The sequence below is a fragment of the Diuraphis noxia genome, unplaced genomic scaffold (assembly GCF_037042655.1).
Source record: "Diuraphis noxia isolate RWA-SAM2 unplaced genomic scaffold, SU_Dnox_SAM2 contig0003, whole genome shotgun sequence".
Lineage (NCBI taxonomy): Eukaryota > Metazoa > Arthropoda > Insecta > Hemiptera > Aphididae > Diuraphis > Diuraphis noxia.
The window spans coordinates 40,850,753-40,872,994 of record NW_028301713.1 but is presented as its reverse complement, the minus strand read 5'-3'; the positions used below and the strand labels follow the sequence as shown (position 1 = coordinate 40,872,994).

Genomic DNA, 22,242 nt, shown 5'->3' with positions numbered 1-22,242 from the left:
CCATTTCAATAACGTGGAAAATGACACGTTATTCCACAAACATTAATTTGTAAAAGTAATTTCGTTACAATTGCGTTAATTTAAATAAATTATCATTGAATTACTCCGCTACTACACAATTAATATCGTTATTCGTTATAGTTAGAGAGCCTATAGATAATTATTATCCAGGCTCTCTAGTTATAGTTATTCGCGATACGTATGTATTAATGTTGTAATTAAATATTACTAAAATGAAGTTAGTTCCCAGCACAGATGAATCAGTGGTGATAGCACACACTGTCGCCTTCGCCGAATGAATTTGTTGAATTATTTTATTCTATTGGGTTTCAAATTTCTAAAATCCCGCCAGCGAGAACGAGTATGTTTACAAGTTTATAGTACTCCTTGGAAATGTACCGCTCTCTACTGCACCACTACGAACGTGTACTATGACCGGCGGACAAGGACGCGGTTGCGGTTCAGCCATTTTGAAGTCGTAACAATTTGTTATACGTTTATACGTTGGTCCATCGCATTATTACATACTCCACCGTTTGTGTTGTTGTTGACTGTGGTATCTAAAAGGACTAAGGAGTTCGTTCATCGACGTTTACGTTTTGCAGCTGCAGTTTAGACGCTTACAAGACCATACTTCTGAATCTTCAGGTAACATGTTTTAACCTCACAGTGTTTTTCGAAAATTACGAAATCTCGATCGCGTCCCGGCCGGTTGATCGGCAAACCGCCGTTCGGCCTCCCGCCTCTTGGTTTTTGCTGACTAGATAAATTGTAAGAAATGTAGGAAACGCCAAGCTCTAATGTCAGTCATTCCCTATCCCACTCGCGTGCGTTAGGGTCGAAGCTTTTGCGATTGTTATAGAAATTTTGTTTCCCGCCGTCATGGTGCACCTAGTATTTACTATTTAGTAACGGTCCGGCGGGGGCACGTACCATACATGAATACATGATGTACGTGACCGCACGCTCATAGGCGTAACGTCTGGTGGTTAGGTATTTTTCTGGTACCCTCACTTGTGCGTACGCTTAATGACCCGTTGTAGTTGTCATACTCCTGGTACACCCTCCCCTTTTGTCCAATACCCGCTACTTACAGCCATCGTTTTCCCAAACATTTTGCCGGCTTTAGTTGCTTGCCTACGCCTTTTTCCATTCCCCTGGTAAATTACTAGGGAACGGGCTAACCATTAATTTTCGTGTGGTTGGTCTGGTGCGTTACTATGGTGTCAGATACGACAACACTGACTGTCCGACTTCCGCAGCTGGGTGCTTGGACTTTTTCTATGAATATTGTATAAGGTTTTGGTGGCTGGTCATTAGGTCAGAACACTGCTAAAGTTAGTTTGTTTCATAAGTATAAGGTTTGGTCGCAGCCCAGGAACGCCTCAATAACTATTAATTAATAAATTACTACATCCAAACTCCAAAGTAAGCGATCTATGTCATTAATAGTTTAAAACACAGGATTGTTTTGTGAATAATTTGGAGGCTATCATGTCCTTTTATTATAGTTTAATCTATACTTTTATAGTATGTTTTAAACTTCTTGGAAATAAAGTAGGTTTTTAACTCATAAATGGCTAATGAAGTATTAACTAATCACTAAAAATTGGATGAATCATTAGTGACTAATAATCCTTTAGCAGGGTTGGTAATATAATAATTTCAAACATTATATATATTACACATATAATACCTTACTTATAAAATTTATATTAATTTGCGACTAAGGCATAAGGAATATTAAGTGTACATTGTTTTCTTAGAAATTTATAATTGTTACCCGAATTGTTATAATATTGATAATACCATACATTTTAAATTTTAATAAATTTAAACTTAAAAAGCTTCATCAACTTGATGAACTTTCTTAAATTAAAACATTACAAAATAAATTTCTTTTTTGTTATTAAAAATATTAATGAAGTTATTTATAAGGATGGACTTAATACCTTATTTATGTAACAAATAATTAACAAATCACATCAACTTAGTGAATTATGCTTGATATTGCTGTTCAATTCAGCTAAAAAAAAAAATGCATACAGTATAAAGTGTTTACAACTACAGTAGGGTCTCGATAATCCAAACGCAGGCTAATCCAAAAGACTGTATTTATTTATAAATAACATTTTTCGATTATGTGGGACAAGGCTACCAAACCATAATAAGAACCAGTGTAAAAAAAAAAATCAATATTTTAATTAGTTAAGTTCATAATTATACCTACTCATTATATTATATTAATATTTTTATATATTCATTGTATTTTGAAATGACGAGTTTTTACACGATTAATACAAATAAAAATAAAATTTCATGTTTAAAATTACAATAAAATTGATGTTTTTTTTTCAAACCATAGATAATCCGAATGACCCCTTTCCCCAATCTCATTCAGATTATCGAGACCCTACTGTATGTAGTTTAATATGCATGTTTAATATTTGTTTTATACTTGACTGTATTATAATAAAATGTCCTTTAGATATTATATAGTAGCTCTTGATTAATTTTAGTGAATCATCATTAAAAAAATCAATTTTAAGCAACCCTGGATAATAATGGCTTTTTAATATTAATATTTAGTTATTTTATTTATTACAGTTGTTATAATTTTTTAGCCATATTGGCAATTTTGTATTAATTATATTTTTTAAATTATTTTATGTAAGCTGAGATTATTTAATAAAATTCTGGTTGGATACATTATGAGAACGTTTAATACACTTGTTAAACACACTTGCAAGTATCTAATCATAAAGTTCATATTTATTAACATTAGTTTTGGAAATTATATCAACACATTGGAAATAATATATTATAAAGCATTAAAGATATAAAGGGACATAATGAAACTTTAAGAATGAACAATAAAAAATAAATCCTCCTTGACTTGGGTAATATAAAATAGTTTATAAAATAATATATTCCGGCCTACAAGAAATCAGTACCGTTATTCATCCTGAACTGTCTGATTCTACGCATCCCCCATTTAGTGTATTACAATCATGTCACATAGTGGGGGATATTCCATCACTTCCGGTTATTCTACATGTGTGTGACGGTACTGATCACTTGTGAGCCAGAGTTGTAATAAAATCAACTTGGTTGAGACATTTGATATTTCAACCAATAGTTATTTGTTACATCATAAGGATACATAATGTGAATGTAATTAAAAATATATACATATATAGTATATTAAAGTTTTATCTTGTTTGTTATAGTATTTTCTGTAATGACTAATTGCATAATTATATTTATGAATTGCTAAAATAATAATAATGACTATGAATATGTCTCGTATATTAATACATAACAATTTAAACAATAAACAATTGCATGAAAAATTCCTTTTTTAGATTATTAATTTGTTTTTAATTTTTAAACTAAGTTCAATATATTTTTCTCAAACCCATTTTAAAAGTCTAACTTGCATCAATAGTATTTTAAATTGGAGTTCTTTAATCAACATCTTAAAATCCAATGTAAAACTTAAATTTTTTTTACTTTAACTTTATCAGTTTTTTATCAGCTATATGTAATTACTCATTAGTTATTACTTATACCACTTTCTCCATTAAAAACCAAACAATCCATTTTGATCTATTTAATATTCTACTCAGTGGCATACCCAAGATGGTAAGTGCAATATGGGTCAGCCCAACTTTCGAGTAGTTACTTACTAGTATCATCCCATATGGAGTGTTTTCAAAAGCGGCTCATAAATTATTTCATACTTCTATAACAAAATTTAAATACTTATTTATCTTACTAACTTAGGTACCTATCTATGTATAAAAAACAGTAATAATGTAATTGTTTTTTTTACACCAATATTAATTTTAAATAAAATTTAATTAGATAGCTTTTGCTTTGATGAATTATTCCTCAGATACTCCATTAATAATTAGTCTGGTGTTTGGTAGTAGAGAATACTATTACCATCAATGTAAATGAATGTACAGAAATGTAAACCTCTTAAGATGATATTGAGTCAACTATGTCCTACTAACTTTTCTCATTTTACTAATTACTCTTAAATGGCCTGTAATTAAGATTATTAATTGTGAATAGGTATACATTTTTTTTTATTTATGTACAATAAAATGTGGTATAAATTTTTCAATTAAAATGTAAAAGTGTGATGGTGGTTACATGCCATTTTATTCAAAATCAAAAGTAATCATTAGTGTTGCAACTCAGTACTCACCGAGGACCTCTTTTTCAGTCATACATGTTACATAAATGTTTTTTATAAATTCATCATAGGTATAACATGCTTATAGAATTTGAAAAAAAAAAAATTATTTGTTGAAATTTTAGGATTATCTACTTGGTTGTGTTTGAACTTAGAATAAATATTGGTTTTTATAATAATTATTTTTTTAATATTTTATTAACGCTGTGGCCTGTGGTTATAAAAACTGTTAAATATTATGGGTGTTTCCCATAGCAACTGTTCACAAACAAACTGGTACTTCTTCATTCCCATAGTTGACATGCAAACATGCAATCAAACAAAGAGCTTATTTTCATAATGGATGACACTACTTTTCCCCTTTTCTTTTATTAATATCATATGGGTAGCAAATAATAATATTTTAGGTTTTCATTTATTGGCACAATGAGTATATCATATTATAATATTGTAGTGTAGTATTTTCTTTTTCAGTATTTTTCTATAATTTTTAGTATTGTTTGTAAATTATAAAATAAAAAACTATATTTATATTTTAAGCTTTATTTTTCAATTATAGCTTATACACCTGAAAGTTAAGTCAGCTTAAATGAGAAACCTATACAAAGCCTGTCCTAATCATGAATCTTGTAAGGCTTCATCCTTATTATGTGTTTTCATTGTGTAACTCTTATATTATTATAAATAAGAGTAATAAATCCTTAAAATAAAATTTGCTTAATAGAAAATTAAATATTTCTATTGTAGAGACTTACTATAATAGTAATTTATGGTGCGTTTAATATATCGAAGTAAAATAATCGAAATAATGAAATTGTAAAATGTTAGACATCAAGTGAATGAATTATATAAGTAATTGACATCAGACATCTATTCCTTACTAGATATTTAAAAAAATAAAAATATTTTTATGAATATGATATATGTATAATATAAATATATATAAATATTTTTTGTTTTATAAACTTGGTTAAATTTACTTTTCTGGTGTCTATGGCAATTGGTATATAGTGTTAAGGTGGACAATATATTAGGATACCTACAGTATTTACACAAAGGGCAGTGTATTACTTTTAAGATTTAGTAAATATATCAATTTCATGTTATAGTTATTAATAACCCCCAGTGTAAAATACTCTCAGAGCTTGATTATCAAATTTAGGCCCCAAAACTGTCCATCTCTATTTTCTTCTGTAATAAAATAAAATGAAGCATAATATATTTTAAATTAATGTCGTATATAATTAGTTATTTATAAATGGGTAGTTGGAACATAGTTAAAAATTTGATTATTTTACTTTTTCAGTGCCTCTAATAATGTTTAATAATAATATTTATTTAAGTAAGTATATCTATTAAAAAGCTAATGTAAATTTATCTAAACTACCGTGTAGTTTTTTGTTTCTTCATCTTGTTTATTCTTGTGAGGAAAAATTAGTTTTTTAAAAATACATTAGTATTATTAAAGAAGAAATAAGCGTTTTATGAAATATTTGTAGATTACATAGTCGAAGACAATTCTAACAATTATTTCAATTGTTTATTCATTGTTACGTCTTTAATCAGAGTAATATTGTAATGTAATTAATCCAATTTACTGTTAAATGATATCTATGAATTGGTATTTACAAGGTAATTATTTTTAAGGTTAACATTTGATGCTTATTGAACTATTTTTTTTCCAGATTGAGAATAATTTCAATAAACTTCCGATTACTTATAACTGTTTACCTTTAAAAAAGTAATGTGTGTATACTAATTAATTTCATGCTCAAAATCAGGATGATTTTCTGGAAAACGACCATATAAAAACGAAATTTAAAATTAGGATATATAAAAATAAGTAGAAATTAGAGATTAGATTAACTGAGTATGGTAGACCTACATTTTCATGGTTGCCACGGTTTCTGGAAACCTGGAAAACCTGGAAAAGTCAGGGAAAACATGGAATAGTCAGGGAATTCGCACGAAATTCAGGAATTTATATTTCAAATCGTAATTTATATTTTCCCTAATATTTCAATGTAAATCATTCATTTCGAAAAAAAATACTTTACTTTATTGATAAAAACAATATGGAAAATATGGAACTTGTAAACAATAAATTAGGTATTCCCTAAAATGTTTAAAGCATATCCATTGTCAATTTAAATTATTATTTAAAAAAAAAAAAAAAAAAAAACGGTGTTAGGTATATTAAACTTAAAAAAAAACAAAATTTACACTTAAAATATATATGGAAAAACATGGGAAAGTTATGGAAAAGTCAGGGAAAATGACAAATAAAATATTGTGGCAACCATGATTTTGTAGGTTTCCCTGTGTAGCTCTCGTTCCGCTTAACTTAAAATACTTATTTTATATTTAATTAACTAACCGCTCAAAATTTTATTTTATGTCGAATAATTTTTAATTTACTTTGGAATATGAAAGTGCTATCATTGAAGAAAGTAAAAATAAATTGTATAATATGTTTTTTATATTGTTTACAAAATTATGTAAAAAAAAATATAATTTTATAAAACGTTAAAACTATATGATAACATTAAAGTTAACCATTTAAAATTATTACCTTGTAACTATATAATATATTATAGTCTTATGCAGCAGTGCCCACTATTTTTAAGGCTCTGTCAAACAGAAAGCGTTATCTTCACGTCGTGTGATTTTTTAATTTGTTACAACGCGGCGTTACTCACGCGCGTAAAAGCACCACGCCGACGAGCCATTTACCGCTTTAACGCGCGTTATAACGCGTTCTGTTTAACAGAGCCTTTAGTGTACCAAAATTCAAATATCTGTGTATAAACATAATGATAATGATACTTGTGAAATTAACTGGTCTTTACTATTCATCAAAATATTTAGTAGAATACTATAATGTAGAAATAATACATTATCCTGATTTAGGTGTAATTAATAGGCGTGTAACTATTAAATTTTCGAAAATTGTCAAGTAATAGAATGTGTTATCAATAATTATAATGGGCAATGAAAAAAAAATGCACTTGATTTGTGAAGATATTATACTAAAATAATTTATAACACACGCCATGGTAGTCTATAAAACTTCATATCAATTACTAGTAACAATATTACTATGCGGTATGTATACATGCTTCAATTTATTGTAATCTAATAATAAATAAATATAATACGTATATATATATATTTATAATTTAATATAATATTATTAAAATAACCTTTGTTTTGCATGCATGTTTATTAAATGTTTAGACTATTATTATGTGGGTTCGTCTAATACATTTGTATGAAAAGTATTAAAAAATAATAATAAACCCTAACATTCTATTTTTTTTACTTTTCAATAAATTAGTCAGCTTAAAATTGACCGTTAGTGGTCAATTTCTGAACTTATAGTTTCCATGGTTACTGTTTTGTAAACATCATTGGCTAGTGTCTACCAGGTGCCCTTAGTTTTCCTTTTATATCAGTCTGAGTGAAGCAGTCAAACAGTCTACTTCTCCCCTTATGAATATATTTTAAGTTCAAATATAATATGGGTAAGTCTTTGAAAACCTAATATTATTAATTTTATATCCTATACTTTTTATTCGTATCTTTTAAAAATATTTCTATGAGCATTTTTTATGTATTTATTTTTGTTAACCAAATATAAATACTTCGATCATTAAAATAATGTAATTAGTAATTATTTTATAAGATAATAATTCAATTTTACGTACGGCAAATACAAAAGCAGATTTATATAATTAAAAAGTGTATCTATAAGTTATTATGATGGTTAGAATATGAAAACAATTTAAAAATTTAAAAAAAGTATAAGTAGGCACGTTGGTAATAATATTTGAATAAATAGTTTATTTATTATATTAACGTCTTTTTGATATTATATTTCATCTAATACTAATTTATTTTTATAATTTTTTATGTTTGCAATAATTTATCTAAAATGTTAATTTCATTACTAAATTAATATATTTATAGTTTATCACAAAATAGTATTTGCTTTTCAATTTTTCAATTTTTTTACGTTTATTGATTTGATTTAATTTAAAATTCGTTAGTATTGAAACAAAATCGATTTATAATACCTAAAGCTCAGAATTATATTTTTACTTAATGAAGTGATTATTCTTCGATTTAATTTATCCATATATTTTATTGCAATGAAAATATGTAAAAATATTTTTCTATAAACACAAATCTTATAATCGTTATAGTAATTTTTATGAATAAAAATATTTTTTAACTTTTGTTGTTTAACATAATATGTAGTAAATCTAATTACGTTGATGGACTTCCGTCATTTTTAAATCAATATATTGTCTATTATAGTGTATACACTTGGGGGCTATAGCATGACATTGGTTTTTACTGGATCAATAGGAATAGAGGAAGTGTCCCCTTGCAGGGTAAAAGGGGTTGGTTGTTGGCGCCAGTCTGCTGTCTGCCGTATCGTGCATGCCAGTGAACTCAAGGTGAATGAAACTACCCTCGATTAAATCGCTCCCCACCAATTTTCAACGTGTATTATGTAATGTGCAAACCTTGCTAAAATTACTATGTAAAATGAGATCCTTGATTATAAGTATCCTTGACAATAGTTGGGTTTTAATTTAATTTAATTTTTTTTTTCATATGATTTATTAAAATTATTGATGAATTTTTATTTTTATTAATACATTCATTTTTTTATAAAAACAAAAAAGTTTTCGGAAAGAATATTATATTCAAGCTTCTTGGTGTTATTAAGCTGTTTATTTCTAAATTTTATTATAAAAAAATAAGTATCCAAAACTCGATTTTTATGTAATAGTAAATTGTTAGTTCTTAAATCGTCACCTTGTTAACTTCACCATATTAATTGTTATATTTGATGGGTAGCTTGAAATTTAAATAACCTTAAACTGATTATAGCTGAGTTATCTTTAGTTGTTGTAGGCCGTAGCTCATAGTCATACTTTGTTGACTTTGGTCAATGTAAAATATTCAGTAATTTTTTCCTTTTTCTTGAATTGTTAGTTATTGATAGTTGACTCGACTGTTCTTAAATTTCAATTACTGAAAGTTTCATAGCAATAATCATCTTGCATGAATTGATATCTACTCATAATTTTCTTACCACATTATTGCGTAGAATATGTAGGTGTATATAGAAGATATTTCAAATTCAAATTAACTAATGTTATATTATTATTTTTTATTTCAGTGATTTAATTTTTAACTTTATTAAAAATTTAACATCCCAATATTGATTAATATTCGTTATTAAATATCGTTGTTAAAGAACAAATTGCGATAAAAATTTAAAATATAAATATTTACTTATATATTTGATTTTGTTATGTTAGGTTAGTTCATTTATGGGATCATTTATTTTTTTCTCCTATTCATGTTTTTAGCGCAATGTATCTGAAATCTGAATCAACGATCACGTTGGTTGTGAATAGAATCAAAAACGGTAAAACATTTAACTTCGAAAGAAATAAGAATCTAAATAAATCATATAGTACAGAATTCAAATTAAAAACCTCTTCCTAAACTTAATCTTGGCTTTGCTCACTATTTAAATATTGGAAAAAATAATATTAAACTACATAATAATATCGTGGGATTGAATTTGATTCTATTTTAAACAGTTATCCCTGTAATTGTACAGGGTTTTTTTTATTGATCTTTATTTAGTTTTGTCGACTTAGTCATTAGCTTTACAGAAATTATCTTTCATAATAATTAGTAGTTATTAATGTTGATATTTATATTGATAACATTTATGGTACTTTAAAATACAAATAATTAATTTGATGTTATGGACACGAAATAACGAATATACAGTTTATACGCTTATACGTGTATACTGTATAATATAAAACATGGTAATTATAATTATTATGTTGGTATTTATAATAATAGTAGTAATGGATAATATCGAATGTAATGTATTTATCGCTACAGCGATACAGTTACATGTCATAGAGTATAATATTATTTCTGGTTCATAATCTGACAAGTATTTTTTATTCTTTACTAATAGAAATTTTTAAATTATAAAATATGTATTTTATTAATTGTTTTCAAATTAGAATATTTTACTTTGAATTTTGGTGCATATATAAATATTCGAATTACGAACATAAAGTTAAATATTTGTTACGAAGTATTTAAAGTGGTGCATCTAAGCTTCAAACTTTAACGAGGTGTCAAGTTTAATTTGCTATTGCTTGCATTTTTTATCTTTATTTATTGATAATTTAAAGAAAAATAGGTAGAGGTACTAATAGAGGCAGAGTCGCCGACTTTTAGATATTAGCGCGGGGGTATACTCTTCTATTAAGTGAAAAAAAATTCTATAGTATGCTGTAGTTTGCTTACCGGGAGGAGTAATTACCAAATTGTCCCTTAACTCTATTTTAATACTCCTCTAGGGTGCTATAAATATATTTGTTTATAATTTATAAATAATATTATTTGAATTGAAAATTTTTAGTTTATGTACTATAATGGTAATAAAATCAGTTCCGTCTCTATATTTCGGGAAAAATTGAAATGACAGATGTATTTTTAGACAAAATATAAAACCAAATAGTAGTGAGCGTCGAGCGATCTATAGTATTTATAGATCATATTTAGGTAATATACAAATATTCAATCGTCGATGTTCTAATGAATATTATCTGAATGAATAATCTGGTATTTTGACCAAATAATTATTATTGTACACAACGGGGCACGGGGGCGAAATAATACTTTTGCCCCCGTTAAATCAATGTACGGGGGCGATCGCCCCCTTTGCCCCCGCGGAGTCGGCGCCTATGAATAGAGGTACTTGTTATTTTTCTTCCAAATGTATGCACTACGCATACAAGAGGGATTCCACCCGTGGCACCCATTGTGTTTAAACTCTCTTCTTTTGAGTTTACTACTTTTCAACTTTGGCATTTCTATCTCGAAATAAACAATTTTGATGTTAAGATCTCAATTGGCTATTAATATCTGAAATAATAATAAAAAAAAAATAAAATTAAAAAAGGTTTTAATCTTAAAATTTGATAATAATTTATAACATTTATTACTTAAAATTTACCAGTAAGATGGAGGGAGCAGCTCTCCTAATTTTCTTTTTATTATGTACTTATAATACATTCATAAAATTTATATTTTTATATTTTTTTTTAAATTCAAAACAACAATAAATTAACTGATTTGTTCAAAATAATAATTGTATCAATTCTTGATTAAAATTTGGTTGACCACATTAAAAATTTATATTTTCTTATAATTTTAGACATGAAGAGATTCAATGATGGTCATTCAAATGCCCCATTCAAGCGTCCTAAGATGGGTCCTGACGACATTGAATTAAGAGTTCTTATTCCAAGCAAGGTAAATATTTGTTTCCCAAATTTTATAAATTTGAATATTTGATCTCTTATTGGTTATATTTTTATTATTGCTTATCTTAGGTTGCTGGTTCGATTATTGGTAAAGGTGGATTCAACATTTCTAGACTGCGTACAGACGTGAGTTTTTTGTTTAAAATTTGAAAATTATGTTTGTTAAATATACTAAAAATTAAAAACCAACCAAAATAGGCCTACTATTGACTATTGTTATGTACATTTAATCCCTTTATAATTATTTCTTGTTTGGTCGAGGAGCTCAGTTGATCATGAAGGAATATTGTTAGACTATTTTATACTTGTCAATTATTCCCAATTATTTTATCTTATAAAATTAAAATTAATAGAAATATGTATGAAGGTAAGTAGGCCTATTTGATATTTTTCCTCTCGGAACATGTTAAGTTTAAAAAAAAAAAAGGATACTGGAATTATAAAGTTCAAATAATAATCATGTATAGTTGCTATGTAACTTAACTAAAACAGGACTGATCTTGGAAATTTGTTATGTGTTCTATGCCCATATGCCCATGCCCCTCGATGTGATTTATTTCACATGTCCCGTGGTACCCTGGGCCCCTCTGCATATACCACGCATATGCCCTGAACCTCAATCATCGACGAATACAACCTGCGAACAATAACGGATACTACCTGACGCTGTCCATCTAACAGTACAATGCCACAGTCACTGTCCCAGATTGCCCGGGTCCTGAACGGTAAATCATCCATCATCAATCTCTCATATATATATATATACTTAAAATTTTCTTTTATGCATAACTTTTTTTTCTTTAGTAGATTCAGATGTGTATTTATAATCATTTTATTGTTAATAAATTATTTAATTGACTGAAAGCCTCTAATATTGAGAAATTTTATTTTATGAAAATAGGTTAATTTCTCATATGGCTTTCAGGGCTTGCAGTTTTTTTTTTCAATTTTCATTCTTTATGGTTAATTTATAAATTGCCTCCTACACTGGGATTTTACACTGAGAATAACTTAGAAGAAAAAATCCATTATATCCAAAAACTATTAAAAAATATAAATTAAATGTTATAGAACTGTTTGCTAAATCACTTTCCGTTAGTCCTCTAATTCAGTTTATTTAAACTGATAAATTTCTTTTTTGTTTGTGAGTTTTATGGGGAAATATGCTAAGAGTAGACCAATTTCTTACCTGCATTAATTAATATTAACTATGCTTTTTAAGTGTTTTACCTATTTATTTTTTATCAATATAATTTAATTTTAAAATATTGACATAAAAATTTGCCTTTTGAGATTAATTTTAGTGTTTGTATCTATAAATTGGTCCATTCTTAGTGATATGCTTTATTTTTTTGTTGGCCTTTTATATATTCATGTGAGATCAAATAATTATTTATTTTATTTTTTTGTTAGAATACTGACTATTATATCAAGTAATGACAATGCTTTGAAAGTTTTGGGCGAAGTTATGGGTAATTTAGAAGATGGTGGTTCAGTAAGTATTCAAACATAAATAAAAAATAAATGTATTAATTTAATATTAATTTAAATATTATTTATTGATAATTAGAGATTTAAACGTGGTGGAGCTGGTGGTGGTCAAGGTAATAACGATAATCAAGGAGAGACTGATGTCGATGTTAGAATGTTGGTACACCAAAGTCAAGCTGGGTGTATAATCGGAAAAGGAGGATTAAAAGTGAAAGAGCTAAGAGAGGTTAGTTTGGGACATAATTAATTAAGGGTTGTAAAATAATTTTACAGATTGTATACTATTGATTAGGTTTTAATTTAAATTTGTACATTGGTGAAAATAAATTTAGTGTATCATCCATTTAAAAATATTTTTTTGTAATACAGCTCTTGTTATTTTCCTAAGTTACATTCCAGAAAAAAAATATACTAATAACAGACTATAAAATAATGCAAAAGGAGGAAATTACTTTATTTTTTTAATTTTAAAACTTCTATTGTGTTGATTGTTATTTAACTAACAGTATAGTATAAACATATTATATTTGTTACAATATGTAACATATAATAAAAATTATCTAATTTAAGAACTGCCTGGTGTGGCCGTAATCACTTACATATTCTGAGGTCAAGTATCGGCCTTAATCCCTTGCTCTCGGATGTGTAACCACCTGAGTTTTTAGTGATCACTCCTCATACTATATACACTTGTCCCAAATCAACTGTGCCCTTCCCATACTAAATACCAGCTAATAACCGTGCAGTTGATGTCTTATAGGAAAAAATTAAAAAAATTGTGGATCTAAAACAAACTATAGTGGTTGTATAACAATGATAAAATGTTCTGGTGTTTCTGATTCAATCATTGATACTAAGGCTGAGGGATAACTGTATAATATTGTATGATATTACATTACTTACATTCAATATTATTTACATATCATTAAATATCATAGAAAATGAACTTGGCTATGCAATCTTATCACACCGGAATTAATTAAATAATTATTTGAGGTTACAATACACATTTTATAACATAACATAACGTTAAAAACGACCCCTTGCAGGAATGATTAACTGCCCTTACTCTCTTTGATATAACTCTGTTTTTCTATGATAATTATTCCATATATTATGAGCTGGAACTGTAGATATCTGTAAACCAGAACTTAAATATTTATAACTAATGCTTATTTTATTGCTGAATTTAAAATTTTAATCTTATATTTCATTAAAATTTAAAACTGAATACAGTTTTTATTTTAAATTATGTAATAACTTATACAATTAAGTAATACCTTTATTATCAATTACAAATAATTTTAGAAAACTGGATCACGGATTAAAATTTACACAAGTTGTTGTCCTATGAGTACTGATAGAGTTGTACAAATAACTGGAAAGCCAAATACTTGTTCAGATTGTGTAAGGGAAGTCCTGGATTTATTAAAAACTGTAAGTTTTTTTTAAAATTATTAATTTTTCAATGTATAATTCTTTATTGTTGGTTTAATTCCTTAGGCCCCTGTTAAGGGAGCAGAAGATCCTTATGATCCCAATAATTTTGATGAATACTATTCTGATGAATATGGTGGTTATGGTAATCCAGCTGGTGGTGGTGGTATGAGAGGTGGTAATATGAATCAACGTGGACCACCTGGACCAGGAAGATTCCAAGGCGGTGGTGGTGGTGGACCTATGAATAATCGGGGAATGTAAGTGTTACATATTATTATTTCTGAAAAATATCTTATGTCAATAAATTATATTATACTATGTATAAATTTGGGATGGCTGCCAACCGAAGTAATCTCATTTTGAAAATGCATTTAATTCTTCATTCCTTATAAAAAATTAGATAAAAAATATTTTTATTATAGTGTCATTGGGCATCACATTTTTACGAATATTCTGATACTAGGCTTTCTTGATAAATATAATTAATAATTTTTATATAATATATTTTCTCGTGAAAATGTAGGAAAATGTCATGAGGCATAAAATAATTAAAGGCAGTCAGAAAATTAGCCACCTTTGCTATAAATTATAACTATTAAATGTTAAATTATTTATATTGTTTTGAGATTTTGTATATTGTATTATTACTAGAAATATAAGTTATCAAAAAGTTTTGTTTTTCGTTGCCCATTTTTTGTGTCTTGACTATAAATAGTTATGAGTTATAACTCATAAGCTATAAACTTTTTATTAAAAGTTATTATTAATTTATTGATAAAAATAATGTACCATGTTATTTTTATTTATTAGTTTTTTAATAATTGATTCTTATTTTCCATATATTTAAGGGCTTATTCCAGAGGCGGCGGAGGTGGCCGTGGAGGTGGTGGCGGTTTTGGCGGCGGTGGAGGTGGAGGATTCAATAATACTGGTGGAGGAAATTATGGAGGCAATACTGGAGGCTATGGTGGCGGACCAGGTGGTTATGGAAATAATGTTGGCTCTGGAAACTTTGGCGGTGGTGGTGGAGGAGGTTATGGTGGTAAGTTATATTTTTATTTTTTATTTTTTTTTTTATTGATCTAAAGCCCGGCGACCAAGGCCATTGGGTGGGGGGTGGTATAGTAGGGGTTATTGTTTGTGTATTGAGTTTGTAGGGTTTTTTAGTGGGAAGGGTTGTAACACTTGTTGTGTGGCAAGGATATGTTGCTAAAATTCACAGGTGGTCACCCATCTGGGAGCTAGCAACTGCGGCCGGTACATACACCCAGTGCGTTTCTGCAGATTGAGCGTATGATCGCGCCTCACCAAGCCACATATATTTTTATTATTATTACCAGTAACACGAAAATAATTTGTTTGAACAATCATTTTCACTACTCTATTTATTTATAATTTGGGTATATGATACAAAAGTTAATTTAATGTTAATATTGGGGGAAAAACAAAAAGAAACATAATTTTTATCCTAATTTAATCAAATCATGCCTATATTAGAAAAATTAAACTTATGCAATCTAATGAATTTCTTATTCAAATGTATTGAATAATACTTTCTAAATAATTTTGATTATAGGAGTTTCAAACATATTTATATTATTATATTATTTTCAATCTTCATCACAGTAAATATAATTTAGTTAAAATGGTCTAAAAATGTTTAAAATTAAGATCAATATTGTAAAAAAACAATTGATTATTAAATTTGTATTACATACTTTATAGTGATTGTATTAGTACAAATTATAATTTTATACAATTATTTATAAATATTACCTATCTAGTTATAAGCTATTAATTAAGAAATTAAAATTTCATTATAAATACATTTTAGGTGAATACTTCTGACTAGTGATATGTCCAGAATTTTACATATATTATTATATAATACAACAAATAAAATTTAAAAGTTGTTATTATATATTAATTGTAATTATGAATTAGATACTTATCGATTTATCTACTTAATGAAATTATATATTTTGTTTTTTTTAAATCTTTATAAATTTAGGTATATGATATTGATAAATGCATTTTGTCTAATTAATAACATTTATTTTTTAAGATAATATGAATCTTATTAGGTATATCTTAATATCTCATAATTTAATTCACCTTCAATTAATGTATTAAAATACTAATTAACAAGAAATATTTTCAACCATATTGAGGCCTATCAGTATTAATATTTTCTATTTATTTAATATCTTATAATTTAACTAACACAAATCAAATTTATGAATTTGTTATTATACATATTAATCCATGTATGTTTAATGCTAAAATTTTTTTTGTTTTTATGATACAATTAAAACTAAAAATGAAGTAAAATTTGACATTTCTAATATAATTATCTCAAAACTGAAATACAAAATTTTTTATAGCAGGTTTTCTTGTGTAATATAATTCATATTTTTTTATTACAAAAGGTGGATTTGATGATGGTCCTATGAGTGATTTTAGTATGCCTCCTCCAGCTATGGGTCCTGGAGCTGGAAAACCTGCGGCTTTTAATGGTTCTACGCAAGTCACAATTCCGAAAGATGTAAGTGACAGTTTTACCGTTGACGGAGTTATGCACAAGGCTTGCGTACCGAAAAGCATAATAATTATCAATAAATGTAAAATATAAGCGATAATAATTTTATTAACCAAACATTAATATGAGTTAGTAAGATAATTAAAAATAGAAGCAAAAAAGAATAGTATTTCTATCAGGGGGAAATTAATGCATCACTATTAGCATTATGTAAGCAGTAAAAAACTTAATAAAATAAAAAAACTACAGTGAACAGAAAAAATTAAGAAGAGAAGACTTAAGGTACATTGAATGGAATATGTGATATAAATAGTTCGTTTAAGTTAGTTAACTTTGTGCTTCAATTAACTCCAATTAAATTTTGTTTTGTTATATTATTTGATATTTCGGTACGTTTGTCTTGAGTAGTTCCATTTTAGCGATTAAAACTGTTGCTTCCATTGTTTTTCGGTATGCGATCCCTTGTGTGTATTTCTTTTTTACAAATATTTTAACTCAAATACATGTTTTTAATTTCCTATTGGGTAATAAATATTATAATTAAATGTGCTTCTTTGATGTGATTTATGTTTCTAATTTTACTTCATCAATTCAACATTTAAATATAGTTTATACTATAATTAATTACCTTTTAACGAAACTCAACAGTTTTTGACCTATTTTATATGGACATGGTGTTTCCTAAAGATGAAATAATTATATATTGTTCTAATTTATTTGATAAATGCAATAATTTGAATAATTTGTCATGTAAATAAATAACACAATACTTGTAAATTAAATTATTAAACTCGTGTTCATTCTAGATTCTCATTTAATTTGAATATAATTTAGTATGTTATGTTTAAACTTTTATGATGAATGTTAACCCAACTCCCACAATTTAGCATAAGTGCTCATCTATCATTATTAAACCTTACATTATATGTTAATAATGTTTAATCTATCCATATTTAACATTGTATAGCATTTTACAGATCATTGATTACTTTATTGGCATCAGCATGTGATTAAAATTTTGCTCTGTTTTTATATTACAAATTATTTCTTAGTTATTTATTAAGACTCAGTTTTTACATAGCTATATTATTAATTTTAAAGTCAATCTTAGCATACAACTAAAAATTATTTGTTTAAAGATATATTATTATCTAGAAGTTTAAAATATTTTAAACTTTTTAAAAAGTTTCATGAGAAATCATAGTGACTGTCCATTATACTTATTTAAATATATTTATTTTATTTAAAGCTCGCGGGCGCGATAATCGGCAAAGCCGGCGCTAGAATACGCCGTATACGCCAAGATTCAGGAGCCGGAATCACTATTGGCGAACCAACTGAAGGCTCAGATGAACGAATAATCACTATAAATGGCACAGACAGTCAAATTCAAATGGCACAATATTTATTACAACAATGGTAAATATTTTATATTTATATTTCTTTCTTAATGTGTATTATTTAAGGTGAAAGGATCTTATAAAAAAAATACTAACATGTAAAAACGAAGTGCCAATGCAGCTAACTATGGGTTCTCAGCTACAAGAAAACCGTTAACTATCGTATGGAAGACTAGTGATTTTGTTGTTTTAAAAAAAATTTATTTTCCTAACAAGAAGTCTCTAGTCTTCTTACGAAAGTATCGATTAACAGCATGCAACAACATAACTGCTTTTATCTACTTTAACTATCTAATAACTTATATGCTTTATATTTTACTTAAGATTGTTTGTTTAAATATATTATAATTTTGTATTGTATTTTTCATCCAAAAGTACCTACATTTTTTCTTCTAATTTTGTTTTTGATTAAAATTTCATAAAAATGATTAACAACTACATTTTATTGAAAATTTAATTTATTGCTATTTTTTATTTAAATTATTTTATGTTAGATATAATTTAATGTTCAACCATATTTTATGTCCGTATAAATATAATTTTTATACTGTCAATTGCATTTTTAAATCTTGCTTAGTTATATTTTTTTTTTGTGGCCAACATGGGAAATAATATATATTTACTAATTTTGAAATGAAAAAATGTTTTAATTTTGAAATTTTTTTTTTAGACAAATTTTGTAAAATTAAGATATTATTGTTAAGTGTTCATTCATAACTGTATAGCACTTATCCCTATTATACCATTATTCTAATGATATATAGATCAGAGATGGGTAATTGGTGTATTGAATTTCGCCTGCATAGCTTTTTGACCTGACTTTGCTATATTTTTAAATTCCTCTATAATTATAACGTTTTATATATATTTATATATTACGTTGTTTGGGGATAAGAAATTTGTGCTATAATCTTATGACAGTTGAAGTTGAAGAGCAAGATACTTAATTTTATAATTATAATTATGTGAATTGTAAACAAATCTGTTTTTATCTACAAAAGACATTGAATTGTGCTTTAAAATATAATAATCAATTAAAGAATATTCACTTTTGCAATATTTAATTGTCTTCATATTAATATTGTTGTCAATGTTCTTGCCCTCTAGATTTTAAAGTTATATAAATTAGCCCTCTAATAACTTGTGTGGCTACCCATCCCTGATACAAATTATTCTATTCACTAAGAATATTTAAAATTTAATTTAATATTTTCTGATGTGAAAATGTTATCGATTTGTTTTTATTAAAATTAGCAAATTTTTATTATTTCCCCTAAAATTTAAAGCATCTGAGTATAAAAGTGTTAATGCTTGCATGGATTGTTGTTTTTAAAGTTATTTTGTAAGTTTAAAAAACATTGTTTACCAAAAGTATTTTAAAACTGACCTTACTAAAAAATAATTTTAAAGATCTATTCTAGCTTAAGTATTGTGTTAAGATTTGTATTATATTTAAATCCATATCTTTTTTTGTATAGCATTATTATTTTTTAAATTTTATACCTTATTGCACATCTGTGTAAAAATAAAATAATTGGTATATTTTTAAATTTTGTCAATTAAATTATTTTTAAAACTTTAACCACTTCATAGCTTATGATGTGTAAAATATGAAATTAAACTTATTTTATTTATTTTTGTTTTAGCGTTCAAGCCCAAAAACCTGGAGGTCCTGGTGGCGATGGCTTCATGTAAATAATAATAATAATAATAATAATAAAAAAATAAATACAATTTGTGTTTTGCTTTTCAATTATGTATTCAATCATATATTATACTCTTTTCATACTATTTAATGTAGTTAAATTAGTATCCATTAGTAATTATCTGTGTATTCAATTTTATTTGGTTTTTTATCTGTCTGGAGAAGAGGTATAACTGAAACATACTTTGAGGGTTGCTCATGATTATTACACCTGTATTTTCAGTTATTTGTGCTTCTATATATTTTTTTTTTTTTTTTTTTGTAAATATATGACATTATATTAATACAGATTTCCATCATTTAATTCTATTAATAAGTTTTTTAAATTTTAAACGCTTTAAAAATTAGTAAAATACCTAAGAAATACATTATATCTATTAAGTTGATTTATAATAATTTAAAACCTTTCAATATATACAAAATTATATAAATCTTACAATTTATTCACGCATTTTATATTTTAAAATATAAATTAGGTATTAATTATTAATATTAGATTATATTTATAAAATAATTTTATAGACATGTAATTATTTATTATGTGTATTGTGGATGACGATTTTGTACTGGTGTAATAATACTCAATAAGTAATACAGTGTGTGTTCTGTGGTTTTAATTGTATGTAATTTTTTGTAGTGTGTTTTCCAATTTTGAAATTATTTGAGGAATTAAAATTATTGAGATTAATCTAATATGCATTACTCTCAAGTATGCCATTGGAATATTGCTGTTCAAATTTCTGTGATAAAAATTATTTATCAAAATGCAACATTATAATTGAATTTATGTAATATGTTCTATACAGGCAATAATTATTATATTATATATTATACAATTTTTTGACATGTCTAAGAATCTTAACTACATCATACAATAAATAATAAGTCTTATATCTGAAATAGGATAAGTATAATGTAAATTAAGTGAGAACATAATTATTCAATTAGTGGCGGAAAATTTTATCCATATGACGTGCTTAAAGTGGGGAAAAATTCCTGAGGGACTAATGTCTCCTTATAGTTTTAAGCAATCCATACCTATATTATCTTATGTAGAATTTCATAGAATACATTGAGTATATGAAATGTATAAACAGAGATGGTATAAAATATTCATACCACTTTTAAACCTGATTAATGTTAAAATTTGTAATTTTTTTCATGATAAATTTAAATCATTAATAATACTTCCTTGGCTGTCTTGTATGCGCTCTACCGTTTTTACCACTCTAATATACATACACAGGTGATAGGCACAAGCAATTAATTTGATATACAAGAAGTCGAACTATAGGAATATTTAGAAACCGTATTTTTAGATTTATTTTATTCTGGCAAACATCGTAGTTTAGATAATTTTGAAGATAATAATATTATCTGGGCCGGATACGGATTACGATTACAATTTATAGATTGAAAAATAAAATCATTATACAAATTAAATCATAAAGTAAAAAATAATACACGTAAAATTATATAAATAATTAACCAATGAGTCAAGTGTTATACCATATTAAATGTTGCAAATAATCTTTATTAGCATTAAGTCAAGATATTAAAGATAAATTGGGTAGTAGAGCACATACGACAAGATAACCATTTCATTTTAAGATTAACATAATATGTTTTATACAGATTTAATATTTTGAGAGCATATTTCTTCTCATAATATTAAGTTGTAAGTAGTGGTTGTCTTTCAAGAAAACTGAAGAAATCATCCAGACATAACTTTTTTATATCATACAAATGTATGTGTTTAGTGTTTAAAATTCTAGAAGGAAAAATTAAAATTCAACGCAAGGTGGGGGTGAGCAGAAACATGACACATTCATATATATATACATATATATATATATGTATGTATGAAAATCAATTGTACATTATTTCATTATTTAATAAAGAGCTATTTTAGAATAAAACAACTTAAATAGGAATATAAGTTGTATTTTCTTTAGTAAATGTTTTCTTTAACATTACATAATAAGAATTCATAGAAAAATAAAAATAAATATACATTATAATAATTTTGTATTATAATTGGAGCGTTCTGGTCATTGGCACAAATAGGGCAAGTGCTTTGGGTC

The 22,242-nt window shown here is 26.3% G+C and overlaps 1 protein-coding gene across 2 annotated transcripts; it reads left to right on the top strand.

The window, feature by feature from the left end:
* Positions 1–451: 451 nt before the first annotated feature.
* On the top strand, positions 452–20,775 carry HnRNP-K (Heterogeneous nuclear ribonucleoprotein K). 2 transcript variants are annotated; one of them, XM_089222308.1, is made up of 12 exons: positions 452–648; positions 11,475–11,572; positions 11,653–11,709; positions 12,265–12,308; positions 12,997–13,078; positions 13,154–13,300; positions 14,383–14,511; positions 14,578–14,771; positions 15,363–15,556; positions 16,944–17,059; positions 18,303–18,472; positions 20,100–20,775. In XM_089222308.1, exons 2-12 carry the CDS (start codon positions 11,477–11,479, stop codon positions 20,146–20,148), a joined length of 1,278 nt encoding a protein of 425 aa, XP_089078434.1. In that variant the 5' UTR covers positions 452–648; positions 11,475–11,476; the 3' UTR covers positions 20,149–20,775. The 2 variants fall into 2 exon arrangements, with proteins under 2 accessions (XP_089078434.1, XP_089078433.1); XM_089222307.1 differs by lacking the exon at positions 452–648 and adding an exon at positions 7,609–7,728.
* Positions 20,776–22,242: the final 1,467 nt, after the last annotated feature.

Excerpts from the sequence above, each read along its gene's own strand:
- HnRNP-K (XM_089222307.1), top strand. Across the intron at positions 11,573-11,652 it reads GAGTTCTTATTCCAAGCAAG|GTTGCTGGTTCGATTATTGG; the intron begins GTAAATATTTGT and ends TGCTTATCTTAG. Across the intron at positions 15,557-16,943 it reads TGGTGGAGGAGGTTATGGTG|GTGGATTTGATGATGGTCCT; the intron begins GTAAGTTATATT and ends TTATTACAAAAG.